Source organism: Ambystoma mexicanum, chromosome 6p (genome assembly GCF_040938575.1).
Source record: "Ambystoma mexicanum isolate Mex_15411 chromosome 6p, UKY_AmexF1_1, whole genome shotgun sequence".
In the NCBI taxonomy this organism is placed as follows: Eukaryota; Metazoa; Chordata; class Amphibia; order Caudata; family Ambystomatidae; genus Ambystoma; species Ambystoma mexicanum.
This window is the reverse complement of record NC_090935.1, coordinates 1,441,476,462-1,441,489,821: the sequence shown is the minus strand read 5'-3', so window position 1 is coordinate 1,441,489,821 and position 13,360 is coordinate 1,441,476,462. Positions and strand designations below refer to the sequence as shown.

Below are 13,360 nucleotides of genomic sequence, written 5' to 3'. Positions count from 1 at the left end.
TGGTGAATAGCTTAAATACTTCGAAATAGTTCTAAATTACTGAACAGGAGGACCAAAAATGGAAAATTTACCTTATCTGGTGCTCGTGGGGGCTCTCAACTTCAATAGGTAAATTGGAGTAGGAGGGTGAATCAATCCTACGAGGTATATAATACAAGAAAAGCATCTAATATGGGCTTTCAACTCATAGCGATATCAGTGCTCACAACACAAACACTAAATCAGTAGACAAGGCCAGAAGGGCTAGTTTACAAGTAGAAAGGTTACTACAAGTAAAGCTGAGGAAATAACGCTCACCTGCCTATAAAGGTAAAGGGCAGGCCACCACGACGTCACAAGACCGGTACGTGAGATTCTCCACTACACGAGTCTGCAGTTAATTTCCACTGGACAAGTAGTACTCCAAACAGGACCCTGCAAACGAAGGCCAGTCGCAATAGCCAAAATACAGATCACAAGAAGGTTGGGATCCAGACAACGTTTGTAAAGTTATTGTAAATCGTACGGAAGATAAATTCAAGATTGAGACGGAAACAAGGTAAAAGGGCCCATAAAGATGAAAAAATTGCGAATTAATACCACATAATTATATAAAAAGCCAGTCTGTAGAAAAGCCCGGCAGGACCCGTGAGGCGAAATACCGTAGGGAGGGAGTGTGGATAACCCGTGGTTGTATAGAAAAATCCCATCAGGGTGGCCATAGGTGCGAGAGCTAAAGAGGGTGGTGAATAGCAAATACGTAGCGCAGTGAGCTAGGTATGAGGCACAACACCCATAGATAGTGGCAATCCGTATCCAAAACCACCCCGCTAACTAGCATAGGCGAAATAAACCCGCAGGATAAAAAGTATGTAATTATTTTCTCCTGTGAATGTTCGTTATTTGTGTTTGTGAACAGAATCATGTCGAGACAGCTCTCTGGATTGAAAACAGAGATATGATAATATAACATACTAATCCAAATGGAGTTTGGTACACAATAGGTTGTCCTAGATGTACGCTGTTTTTTCTAATATTTGTTTTCATGATCATTTATTGCCTATTACGTAATCCTATGTTTTGTCAATATTTTTTGATAGGTTCTGTATTGTGGACCTTTGAATTTAATCCTGTTTTTTAACCTTCGTGATTTTTTATTAAAATGATGTTAATCTTTTAGATGTGCCTGGTCCTCTCCTTTTTCTGAGAGGTTTAGACTCTAGTACCTGTATCGCTAGCTCTGTCTTCTATTGTATTTTGGTATTGTGTAAGACAACATATTTTTCTCCCCTTTCTGTTATCTCCGTACAGTCCTTTGGGCTATATATGAAGCATTTTTATGAGATCTTTTAAAAAAAGAACATTTTTGCTAAGGTAATAATTATTACGATTATTGTTTTATTTGTATAAAATGTTTTAATCTGATTTATATTGTCATGCATTGTATTTTTTAATGCATTGCATTATGCATCTTAACAGACATTTTCCTTAATAAAGAACATACATTTATGACGAAAAATACGATTTGTTTTATTAGTCCACCTGAAGATTAATAATCTTATTCATGAGTTTGCTACCAGTGCATGCAATAGCTACCTTTTGATAGATGTTATGTGTACTGTTCTGTCTGCAATATATCGGCTTGGGAGCTACAATATAAATACAATAGATGACGCAAGGTTATTTTGCTGGAGGAAGGAATGCACCAGGATCTCTGTGTGAATTTATTTCTGAACAACTCTTGTGTGCCGCAATGTACACGATAAAAGCCTAATGTTGAACTTTTTCTTTAAAAATCTGGTGAGAGCATCATTATGCAATGTATTCTAATGTAAGAAGATTTGCTCGTCTGAAATGTATTTTACTTGATCTGTTATTAAAGGAAACATTCCAAATAGACATTCAAAATTTGAAATTTGAATTAAAAAATATGCAGAGTTCAAATGATTGCCCTAAATTCCAGACCCAGCGAGGCTCCTGTGTAAAAGTAAAAAGCCCTTAAAAGGTTGTTTTGTGGCTGAAGGGGCAGTGAACTCTACAGAATTGCTAGGCTCACGCTGAAAGAAGAGATATCCATGCCAGATATGCACTTCCTGCTTCTGATGCAGACATAGAAAATTGACACTTCACGGTCACCGATGAAATCAGACCTTTGACTGCCTTGCTTATTCCTCAATAACAAAGTAACACATGTGCCTTCCATTCCCTCGTGCATTTCTATACCGTAGGGAGGGAGTGTGGATAGTTGATTTCACACTGTTCCATCCGCCACACCCCTGTGTGGAAAATGGCTTTTCAGAGGGCCTTAAAATGCCTTCAGTCTACAATTCTGTTGAGTCCACTTAAATGTTAATCTTGCCGTACTTCGGATGTGTGTTGAGGCGCCCTGTTTTGCCATCACTAACTGTCTGTGTTCTTTCCCTTGCAGATGAGCTCACAGTGCCTGCGCTCTATTCCAGTAGCCCTGAAGTGTGGGCGCCCTACCCCCTGTACCCAGCGGAGTTGGCGCCTGCTCTGCCTCCTGCTGCTTTCACCTATCCTGCTTCACTGCATGCACAGGTAATTTAGAACAATTAGCCACGATTCACCCCCTTTTTTACCACCGGCCCTCTTCGATCCTGGACCGACGGTGCACCCCGAAATCACTAACTCTTGTTTCTTCTCTCTAACCGATCACCTGAAATGAAATCATCCCTGTCACTTGAATCCATGCACCCCGCTCGAATGGCAATAGACTTATAGAAATGACCAACACTTACTGTATTGCCTGACGTCCTACACGCTCGCCTCCGCCATTGACTCTGCTTCCGTTCACCAATCACGTTCAGGTAGCGGCAGCCCTGTCTGAGGTTCTCCGTCTTCATTTCAGACCCTCTATTGACGAGGCATCTGCACATTCGATTTCTTGCCTCAGCTCGGCACCAGAATGTTATGTTTCCATTCGGTCTGTTGATACAATTCACGCAGTGGGATTTCGTATGCATTCCCCGTAGACGTTATTTGATTGCTGTTACCAAATCTGCGTTTCCCCTAGAACAGCAAAGAGCATGGTCATGTGTGCCCCAAGTTGTTTATTGGTTTGCCGCAGACTGGGGACCCACTTGATGCATTAGTCCACATGCCTATGCAAGACATTCTTTTCCCGCTCTATTTCTTGAGAATTTAGGCAAAGAGTCCAATGAATCTATTTGAGAGCAAATGTCTCTGTTGCGCTGAGGCTTGCATCCGAGCTGAAAGGTGAAGAGTAGTGGCTGGTGATTCCATAGAAGAGAACCTGATCTTGTAGGAGGAAGGAGCAAGAACTCGCCGTTATTTTTGAAGGAAGGCCATGGCAATTTTGGGTCACAGTCAGTCTGCGTTCTCCATGGACCAGTCCAGCAAAACACAAAGGTAGCTAGCCGTCTTTGCTTTTGAACGTATTGTAGCTGTGTAGTGGAGAAGTAGAATGCTCGATTATATAGCTATTGAGGGTCAAACTATCTGTCCTACATCGCGTTGAGCAATTGCATTTCCAAACTCCGTCTGGAGTGAAGGGCTAGAGGCTGTATATCTTTGGCCTATGGCGCAACTGACATCCTGCTCTGAGACAATTTGGCCAACTATGAAATATGCTGCTCATGTAAAAAGTATTTTTATCTGTACTGATACATCTTGATGCTGTTTTTGCCACATTATGGATTCTTTGGGGTCTGCATCAGACTACGCTCACTTCACAACACCAGCGCTCCTGCACACACCCCTGGGCGGAGAGACCATCTTGGGTAGAGCCCCAAAAGTGTATGGCTCACCCCTGGCTATGGGGTGCTCGCAGAAGCAGAGGCTATTGTGCCCCCCCCCACCCCTACCCTCACTGTGTGTGTCCTTTCTGGTCTGAAGAAAATGTGCACCTGTAAATTGTCTACCTGTGTTTATTTGTATGCTTTTTGTAAGGTGTGCTAATGCGCCCTAAGGTGAGTATTTTGTTTTAATATAAAAATGAGGATGATGCCCCATGCAAGCACGCCACAGCAGAAGTGATGACAGTGGCTACCACGCTGTCAAAAAAACATGAATGGCGCTGAATGACCACTTTGCTTCAGGATATGTTTTGATTTTGTTTTGAAGGTGTTGCAATGAAAGCAGCACAATGTCTCTCTACATCTCTCCCTTCCCAAAATTGTTGGGCCTTATTACGAGTTTGGAGCTACAATAGAATTCTGGCAGTAATTTTATTGCTGCCACATTTTTTGGGTGGCAATGGAGTTACCACCAATTTTACCACACAGGTTCGGAGGATTTACATCTGGCCTGTAGCTGGAGGTAAATCTTCCACTTTACCTAAAAACATCAGCAGATTTCCAATGTCGCAAAGACAGCTATTGTAAATCTCTCAAAATCCCTCTGTGGTTCTATGGACTCCAAAAATGAGGATAAACACAAATTTACCACAACTCATAATACAACGGTAAACTGGCCGGACCAAGTGTTAGTAAGGATAAACCTGTTTGCAAGTAGTTCTGCAGAAAAATCACGGAATTGCTGGCATACTCGCAATGAGGCCTTCGGTTTATGTTTAATGTGATCTCTTATTTACATGTGTATGGTTATTACCCCAAATTATTAGATCAGACAGACACTAGGAGCTTACATTTAAGATGACCATTCTACAGTTCAGGCACAGAGATTTCCAGACCATCTGATGTTATAATAAGTCCCATGTTTTAGCCTAGCCTCTGAATGGGTCTCTAGCTACCAAGAAAGGGACACTAGTCAGAGCCTGTTAAATCTAGAATTTATGTTTTGAATCCTTAATGTACTTTCTCTCAGGAATTGTTTTAGTGTAACGTATGTGGTATATCTCAAACAACAAAACAACAGATTTAAATGGCCCCCCTCTATCTTTGCGCTCAGCTGCAGCCTCCTTCAGTATTTCTTTCTGAAAGTGTGAATGTCGTATATGATCAGTAAACATATATGGAACTAGCACACAATGTGGAGGTCACCCATATTTAAAGGTGACGTGTGCGATGTTAGAGGTGCTGCCGGCCACAGTATGCATACATAATACTCAGGGATGCGTCAGACTCTTTACATATGCACTGGCTGCCGTCAGCTACACATGTTGATTGGAGCAGGACAGATGATGGCAGAGCTCATCTTCCCAACCTCTTTGAATAATAATGCAAATAGTTTGATGTGGATACGGGGTACTGCTCTGAGGGGTGGAAAGCCACAATGCGACAAAAATGACTCATGGGTTATGTCCACTTTCCCTTGCTCCAAGTCACAATTATAGCCAACGAAATCTTCCTGCAGGGTACACATGGGGCAACACACCCCTATGTGAATCAAGGGGACCCAACCCTATGTGAATCAAGGACGACCCTTATGTTTATCAAGAGCTACCCTTATGTGAATCAAGAGCAGCCCATCCCTATGTAAATCAAGGGCAACACATCCCTATGTTAATCATTGGCAACACATTCTTTTTGAATCAATGGTAACACATCCCTTTGTGAATCATGGGCAACACATCCCTTTGTGAGCCATGGCCAACACATCCCTTTGTTAATCATTGGCAACACATCCCTTTGTCAATCAAGGGGCACAAATCCATATGTGAATCATGGGCAGCACACCCCCTTGTGAATTACAGCCAACACATCCCTTTGTGAATCATTGGCAGCGCATCCTTGTTTTGATCAAAGGCAACACATTCCTATGTGAAACATGTGTAACACATCCCTTTGTGAATCAAGGGCAACACACCCCCTTGTGAATCAAGGGTAAGACATCCCTCTGTGAATCATGGGCAAGCCATCACCATAGGTTTCGTAGTATACAGATACTGACTCGCAGCAGAGCGCATGTTCTCTGCTCTACCTCTCATCATCCCTCTAGCAAAGCACATCGGCACACGTTGCTTAGCAAACCAGCATCAGGCCATGGTTTCTCCAAGCTGCTTCCCATCACCAACTGTGCCGGGGCAGCCTTGTTGTCCTCTGGCTACCCCACTAACTAACCCCACTTCTTTTATCGGACCCAAAGGTGCGAGAGGGTCTGTAAATGTCATATGTTGTGCTGTATAAAACCCAATTACATGTGATCATTATACAAGCTTCAAATCGCTTCTGTGGTGTTGTGCCCTCCTAACACCATGTGGCGGGATGGGGAGCCCACCCCCATGTGATGTAAGGAAGGGGAGGAAAAAGTTAAATATAAATATGCACGTGTGCCGGAAACAGGGCGGTGCAGAGTTAACAGCCAACACGAGTGTCCGTGTTGTTTAGGCATAAGGTCCCCGCTCGTGTCTGCATGCATCAGCGTGGGACATCACATTGACGACGATGGTAGCGAGTGACCCCACCGACCATGACCTACCCTGGTCTTGATCCATTGCGCCATAGATCTCCGTGGCTCCACGCCGGACTCCCAGGTGTATCATTGTGCATGCAGTGCCATTGGCAGTGCCCAGAGTGACATGGGTGCTGCACGTCAGGGAGGCAGAGTGCGGATGGCTCCAATAGATGAAATAGGGCAGTTGCGAGCTGCGACATGCATCCGCCAACATGGAGATGAGGCGATTGCCAGTTGGCAAGCTGGGGTTGGGACCCTCTGGCATCAAGTCTGCAGCCGAGTGTCGGGGCATTGCCCCACCCACACACACAGCGTCATGAATCTTACGACATAGAGGAAAGTGTGGGGAAAGGAAAAGAACGTCTGAAGCAAGCTGGCAGAAAGCTGGGAGGAGGAGGCAAGCCCCAGGTGAGATACACCGCAAAATGGCATCTGCATACCGATAAGGGAGTGAGCAAGAACACCCGCTCACTACTGACACCCACCACTATTAAATCTGTGCAGCACACCAGCAGCCTCCACCCAGACCATAACAAGACTTAGAAAGAAAAAAAAACATATAGCAATACTCACAGCAGCACTTCACCACTATCCAGGGGGAATAGAGTCACGTCAAGACGGTGGAGAGCCCACCTACAAGCTCATCCAGAGGGGGTACCCACAGAACACAAGAGGAGGGGCCACTGAACAAGAAGGACCTGTCCCAGGTCTAGATGCAACCCATGTCACTTTCATGGGACCGTTTGACACCTACGCAACAGGAGCTGCACTTTGATGGGAACTGTGGCTCCAGCAGTTTGAGCTCCATGTCAAGGCCATGAAGATCACAGATGCAGAGGAGCGGCAGACGCTACTGATGCTCAACCTACCTATGGACATTGGCGCTGAGACTATTCAACACTACCTAACAGAGAGCAAGCTGATGTTTACGAAGCAGCGAAAGCAGCCCTGAATGGGAGGTTCAAAACAGAATTGAACCCAGATTATGAGCGCTTCCAACTGAGCATGGCCTGGCAAAGACCTGGGGAGAAAATCAACAATTTTCACACCTGCATCAGGGAGATGGCCCTGGGATGTTAGTTCCCAGACAAGGGGCCTCATTATAAGGCTGGCGCTCCCGTAATGAAGGGGACCGGTACGGGACCGGCCCCCTTCATTACAGGAGCACCGATTACGAGCATCCCATCATGGGACCTGGATCGCACGCCTGGTAAAACCAGGCGTGCTTTCCGGGTCCCACGAGAGGAAGAGGGAGGCAATAACGGGCCAGATGTAATCTGCCCATTATAACCTGCCTCCCTATTCCCATTGAGCCCTATTGGGGCTCATATGGGAATGGGGATGGGTTCCTGCAAGGAGGATTTACCGGGTCCTCCTATGTCGAAGTAACCCGGTAAGTCCCCATTGCAGGAACCTGGTAATGGAGCCCGGAATGGAGGCAGCCATGGAGCTAATAGCTCCATGGCTTCCTCCATTCTCGTATTGAGGCCCAAGGACTTTGCAGTACGGCAGCAAATCATTCACGGGATATCTTCAGAGAAGCTGTGAAGAGCCATCCTATTTGAAAGAAACCTACTGCTAGACCGGTTCTTGGCAATGGGTCGACAGAGTGAACGCACTGTTGAGCAAGTCGCAGCAATGGAAGTAGCCATGAGTAGACTGTCAATTGACAACTTCAAAGAAGAGGAAAATATAGCAGCCATAAATTCCAGGCCGGAAGGGAGAAGAACTGCCACACGCTGGCAAAATAGACAGCAAGAATCCTGCAAATGTTGTGGAGGTCCATGGAACCGAGGAGAGCCCTGTCCAGCGATAGGAGCCACCCGCCGAAAATGCAAACGACTCAACCACTTTGCAGCAGTCTGCCTTAACCCCCAAACTCTCTGAAAGGACCAGGGCGGTCACGCACCAGCACGCCCAAAAGGCTAGACGAAGGGAAAGTGAGAGTCATAGCAGCGAATCAGAGACAATGTAGTGACAGCGAGGAGGAAGAATCATCACCTGAAAGGCCAGGATACCAGGCCAAGAAATGTGAGCGAGTCCACATGATCGAAGCCATTAATCCAGGCAAGAGGACTCCAAACAAGAAGAAACCCGCTCAACCCACCTGTCTGGTCCTGACAGTCAGAATCTCCACAAGGGTGGTGATAGACACTGGAGCAACAGTAAATGTAATGCCCCAGGTGAAATTTAAAAAACTGAAACCGCTACCTCAACTCCAGAACAAGAAAGTACCGCTGTTTTCCTACAGCTGCAAGAAGCCTCTGCCTGTAGTAGGGTCATTCCGGTCAGACCTGACCCACAACGAAACCACCTGCAGGACCCATATATATGTAGTCGACGTAGGAATGGAGACCCTCATGAGCTGCAAAACAGCTGAAAAACTCAAAGTGATACACTTTGCATTCAGCATCAATCTTCCCGAAATTGACAGACTATTGGAAAAGCATGCCAAATTGACCCGACCGTTGAACCCAGAGCAGTACTGCACCGTTGTGTCCCTTTTTCACCTACGAGAGGCTGTAGAAGCCAACTTAGATAAACTGGAAAGCATGGGGATCATTACGAAAACATCGAGCCCCACTCCCTGGGTATCCCCCATGGTGGTAACACAAAAACCCAAACAACCAAATGGCGTCCGCATTTCTATGCGAGTACCAAATGCAGCGATAGGACGCGAACATCACATAACACCAATCATTGACAAATTAATCGACAATCTGACGGGAGCAACCGTGTTCAGTAAACTAGACCTACATTCTAGGTACCACCAGATGTGCCTAGCACATGAATTAAGATACATCACAACCTTCTCGTCACATCTCGGCCTTTGAAGGTATCGCAGGCTGAATTTTGGAATATCTTCGGTGGCCAAAGTATTCCAGAATGAGATCCAAAGAGTGTTACATGACTGTTACATAACCAATGTTAGCGACAACATTTTGGCCTACAGGAAGACAACACAGGAACACAATGACCGGCTAGGAGCCCATTACAATGACTGAAACAATCTGATTTGACACAGCAGGCCAAGAAATGCAAATTCAGAAAGAGTGCACTTGTCTTCTTTGGATATGTATTTAATGCCGAAGGTGTGTCACCTGATCAAGCCAAAGTTGCAGACATTAAGGGGGCCAAAGCCCTTACGTCAGCATCAAGTCAGAAGTTTCATGGGAATGGCCACGTACTCTGCCAGATTCATCCCAGACCTGGCCAGGGTCATGGCCCCACTGAGAGAACTAACTAGGAAAGAAATACCATGGGAATGGGGTGCAGAACAAGAAAACACCTTTCAGCAGATCAAAGGCTCTCTAACTGGGAAAGCGAACACCGAACGGAGCACCGAACTACTGGTGGATGCCAGCCCCATAGGCCTTGGGGCCGTTTTAATCCATGTATACCAAGTAGGCATCATATACCCTATCGCGTTTGCCAGCAGAGCGCTCACCAAGAGAGAACAAAATTGTGCGCTCAGAGAGAAGGAGACGCTGGTGATCCTATGGGGTTGCCAGCATTTTCAAGTATACCTCCTTCATCTGGCAGCCACGATATTTACGGACCAAAAACCTTTGATCCCAATATTCAAGGGGTCAGCACCACACCCACCAGCCCAACTAGAAAAGTGGATGCTACAACTACAGCCTTTTGACATAAAAGTCATACACTGCACAGGAGCAGATAGCCCTGCAGACTACCTGTGGTGGCATCCGACGCCAGCAACAAAACAGGAGCGAGAACACGTGCAACTTGTTGACTGAAGAACACATCTGCCATGTAGTGGCGTGTGCTCCACCAAAAGTGATTACCTTGACAGAAATAATCGAAGAAACAGAGAAAAACTCATGCCTACAGCAAGTAAAATTAACGATACAGTCAGGAGACTAGAAGAAATTTTTGTCAGCCATAACACACTACACAGCGGCGGCGCAAGAAAAGCTGCAAGCCCTGTTCGGGATTCGAAAAGGAGCGGACCATATCAGCAGAGGGCGTCATTCTAAAAGGGCACTGCATCATACTACCCGAGGTGCTGGAACAGCGGGCACACAGGCTGGCCCATGAAGGCCACCAAGGGGTAGTAAAGATTCAGTCATATCTAAAATTCTGAATCTGGGTGACCAAGATTCAACAGAGAGTCATGGTTCTCATTAACGCCTGTATAGCCTGTCAATCATCCCAATGACAGGTGGCCCCAGAACCCATAGCCAGTGCTCCGAGAAGCCAAAAAAGAGAGTTGGTCAACATAGACTTTTGCACTGTGGCAGACGAAGGATATCTGCTGGTGGCCGTAGACTAGTTCTGCCGGGACCCAGAGGTGGAACCTGTAAAGTCCACAGACGCATCCTCAGTAATAACAGCCATGGGGAAAATGTTTGCAGTTCACCGCTTGCCCAGCAAAATAAAGAGTGACAATGGACCTCCATTTACCCGTCGGTAGCTGTGGAATTTTCTAGAGCAACTCAACATACATCACCACGAAATCACCCCATGCCGGCCAAAAGACAATGGGGATGCGCAGAGATTCATGAATTCATTGGACAAGGTAATGCGTATTGCCAAGGACCACCACCAGCCGTGGCTACCAGTGGTATACCACTTCCTACGATCATACTGGCAGACCCCTCACACTGCCATTCGGATAAGTCCCACAGTGCTGATGTTCTGGGTGCTAATTCAAGCAGCACTTACTCTCCACCCAAATTGGGTGGTGCCAAAAGTGGACACGGAGCACGTAGAGAGGACAAGAATGCAGCACAATGAGAAGGAGAGCCATGCATGCCAGGCACAATACGGAGAACTCCAAGCAGGGGACACAGTATTGGTAAAGAATTGATCACCAGCCAAGAGAATGATGTTGCATAATGCACACCCCTGGACTGTGGTGGAGGCCGACTACAGCATGGTAACGACGCCCGAGGGCGAGAGGTTGTCACCCGGAAAATATCTCACTTTCGTAAAGTACCGCCGACGATGTGGAAGAAGAGATCAGCTGAAACCCCTCAAAGCAATGAGTCGGCAGCCTGTTCAGAGGAAGTCCCTGGAGAAGAAATGGCCAACACAGGCGGCACGATAACAGCACCTGACACTGCTAGTACTAAAGCCCCCCAAGTCAAGGAGACTGCCCCCCCACTCCAGAAAGAGAGTGAGGATCCTGCTATGCGCTGAGAGAATGGCCTCAGCCATCCTCGTGACTGCAAGGGTATGTACTGAATGGGGGTTGCCACCGGGAGGAAGTTTCATCATGAAAGGCACGTCTGAAATCCCATGCCGCGCATCATCAAACTAAAGAGTGGTGGCAGTCCAGTGCTTAAAGTGGGCCGGGGCCTGCTGGGGCCGGGCCCCGGCAGTCTCCAAAAAGTGGGACTGAGCCGGGGCCCTGCCGGGGGCCCCCGTCCTACTGCAACATTGGTGAAAATCGCAGGATGCATTATCCCGTCGCGGCCGCAGCCGCGACGGGAGATGCGACGGGAGATGCGCCTGCAATGAAGTCAGGCAAGCTGACAGAAGTGCCAGCCAGCCACAGCGATGCTGTGCCTGGCTGCCACTTCAGTCAGTCATAGTAGCTACGTCTGGTGAGCCATCTTGTATAAACGTAGAAATATGCTACATATTTCTATGTTTAGAAAAGATGGCTTGCATAGTACACAAACCATAGTAAGGTACGCACACAAATATATAACATTTATATATATTTGTGTGTATACCCTACGATTTGCGTACTTTTTAGGCCACGCCCCTCCCACAAGCCACGCCCCCAAATGAGCCCCCACACCCCTCGATTTCTTACCCCACTTAAAGCCCTGGGTGGCACTATTGTTTCACAAATCCAAGTTTGGGAGGAATGTGGTGTTGTGCCCTTTCCAACACCACATGACGGGAGGGGGAGTGTGGCGCTGCCCGATGACGGGCGCGCACGCGGCGGCGTGACGTTGCACGCCTTCGCGTGCAGTATAAATAAACGGGGCGTTTCCCGACCGCAGCAGAGCGACCGGGAAGCCCGAACCAAGACGGACGTGTTGGTCTGTGTTCTTGGGGCCGGGGCTTACGGCGAAGCGCGCGGGGGGCGCCAGTCACCCTCAACAGTGGCGACGAGTGGGGGAAACGATGCCCGGGCCCAGCGGTGACAATCCGAACAATTTTTCACCAGAACGAGGTCGAAGGACAGACTTCGTTTCATGCCGCGGGTAGTGCGTTGCCCACGCGGCTGGCGGCCATTTTGTGCAACGGCTGTGGGACTTCAAGGAGCTCCGGTTTGGGCCCTGAAACGACCCCAGGCCTAATTTTTGGACATTTCAGTAGCTGACAGCTACATCTACACGGAGGTATGCATATTTTGGGTTTACTACGTCGAGTGGAAGCTAGGAGAAGGCCTATCTTGACTGGGCCTGCTGCATCAAGTTACTATTTTGCTACCAATTTTTGGAACACTGAAAGGCATTCTGCTTTTTCGTCCCCTTCATCATCATCCTGGTGACTCCATCTATCTTCATCCTCTTCATCATCACAGAGGTGGCAGGAGTCACTGCATCCAGGAGTGGTCCATGCTGAGAGTCACTGTGGGCTGAAGATTTGAGTTGCGGCCCCGATCAGCACTATGGGGTGCCTGTGCGCTCAAGCTCATGAGTGACACCGAGGACCAGGACGGAGCACACGGTGTGGCGGCGCAGTTTCATCTTCGTGCACCAGTGGCCCCACAGGGTCTTCTACCCCCAATGCAGCAACCAGCAGCTCCAGTAGATGGTCAGGCAGCGGTTCCCACCCTTCAACCCCCAGTTCAACCTGCTGTTGCTCCTGGTGTTCAGCAGGCAGCGCCTGCCATGGCGCAGGTACGTGCGCATGCTGCCCTGCAGCCCATCCCCGAATTTGATGTGTCGGGCCCGCCATCCAACCTGGGGCCCCGATGGAGAAGGTGGGTGGACCGTCTGGACATGTATTTCAGGGCTGCGCAAGTGGTTGATGATGACACCAGGCTGGCCACGATGTTGTACTCGGCAGGGCCCTCTGTCCAGGAGATTTTTGAATCTTTGCCACAAGGGAATGGAACCTA

General features: G+C 47.6%; 1 protein-coding gene across 4 annotated transcripts in view; it reads left to right on the top strand.

Annotated features, from left to right (window-relative positions):
- RBPMS (RNA binding protein, mRNA processing factor) overlaps positions 1-13,360 on the top strand; it is an 817,626-nt gene that overhangs the window by 588,070 nt on the left and 216,196 nt on the right. For 2 of the 4 annotated variants that reach the window (XR_011280398.1, XM_069626172.1), the window contains exon 6: positions 2,408-2,538. The exons of the other annotated variants lie outside the window; for them this stretch is intronic. Coding sequence is in view for 1 of the 2 variants with exons in the window: in XM_069626172.1 (XP_069482273.1) it covers positions 2,408-2,538 (131 nt within the window). In the remaining variant the exon portion in view is untranslated. The remainder of the gene's footprint in view (positions 1-2,407; positions 2,539-13,360) is intronic. 4 annotated transcript variants of the gene reach the window in all.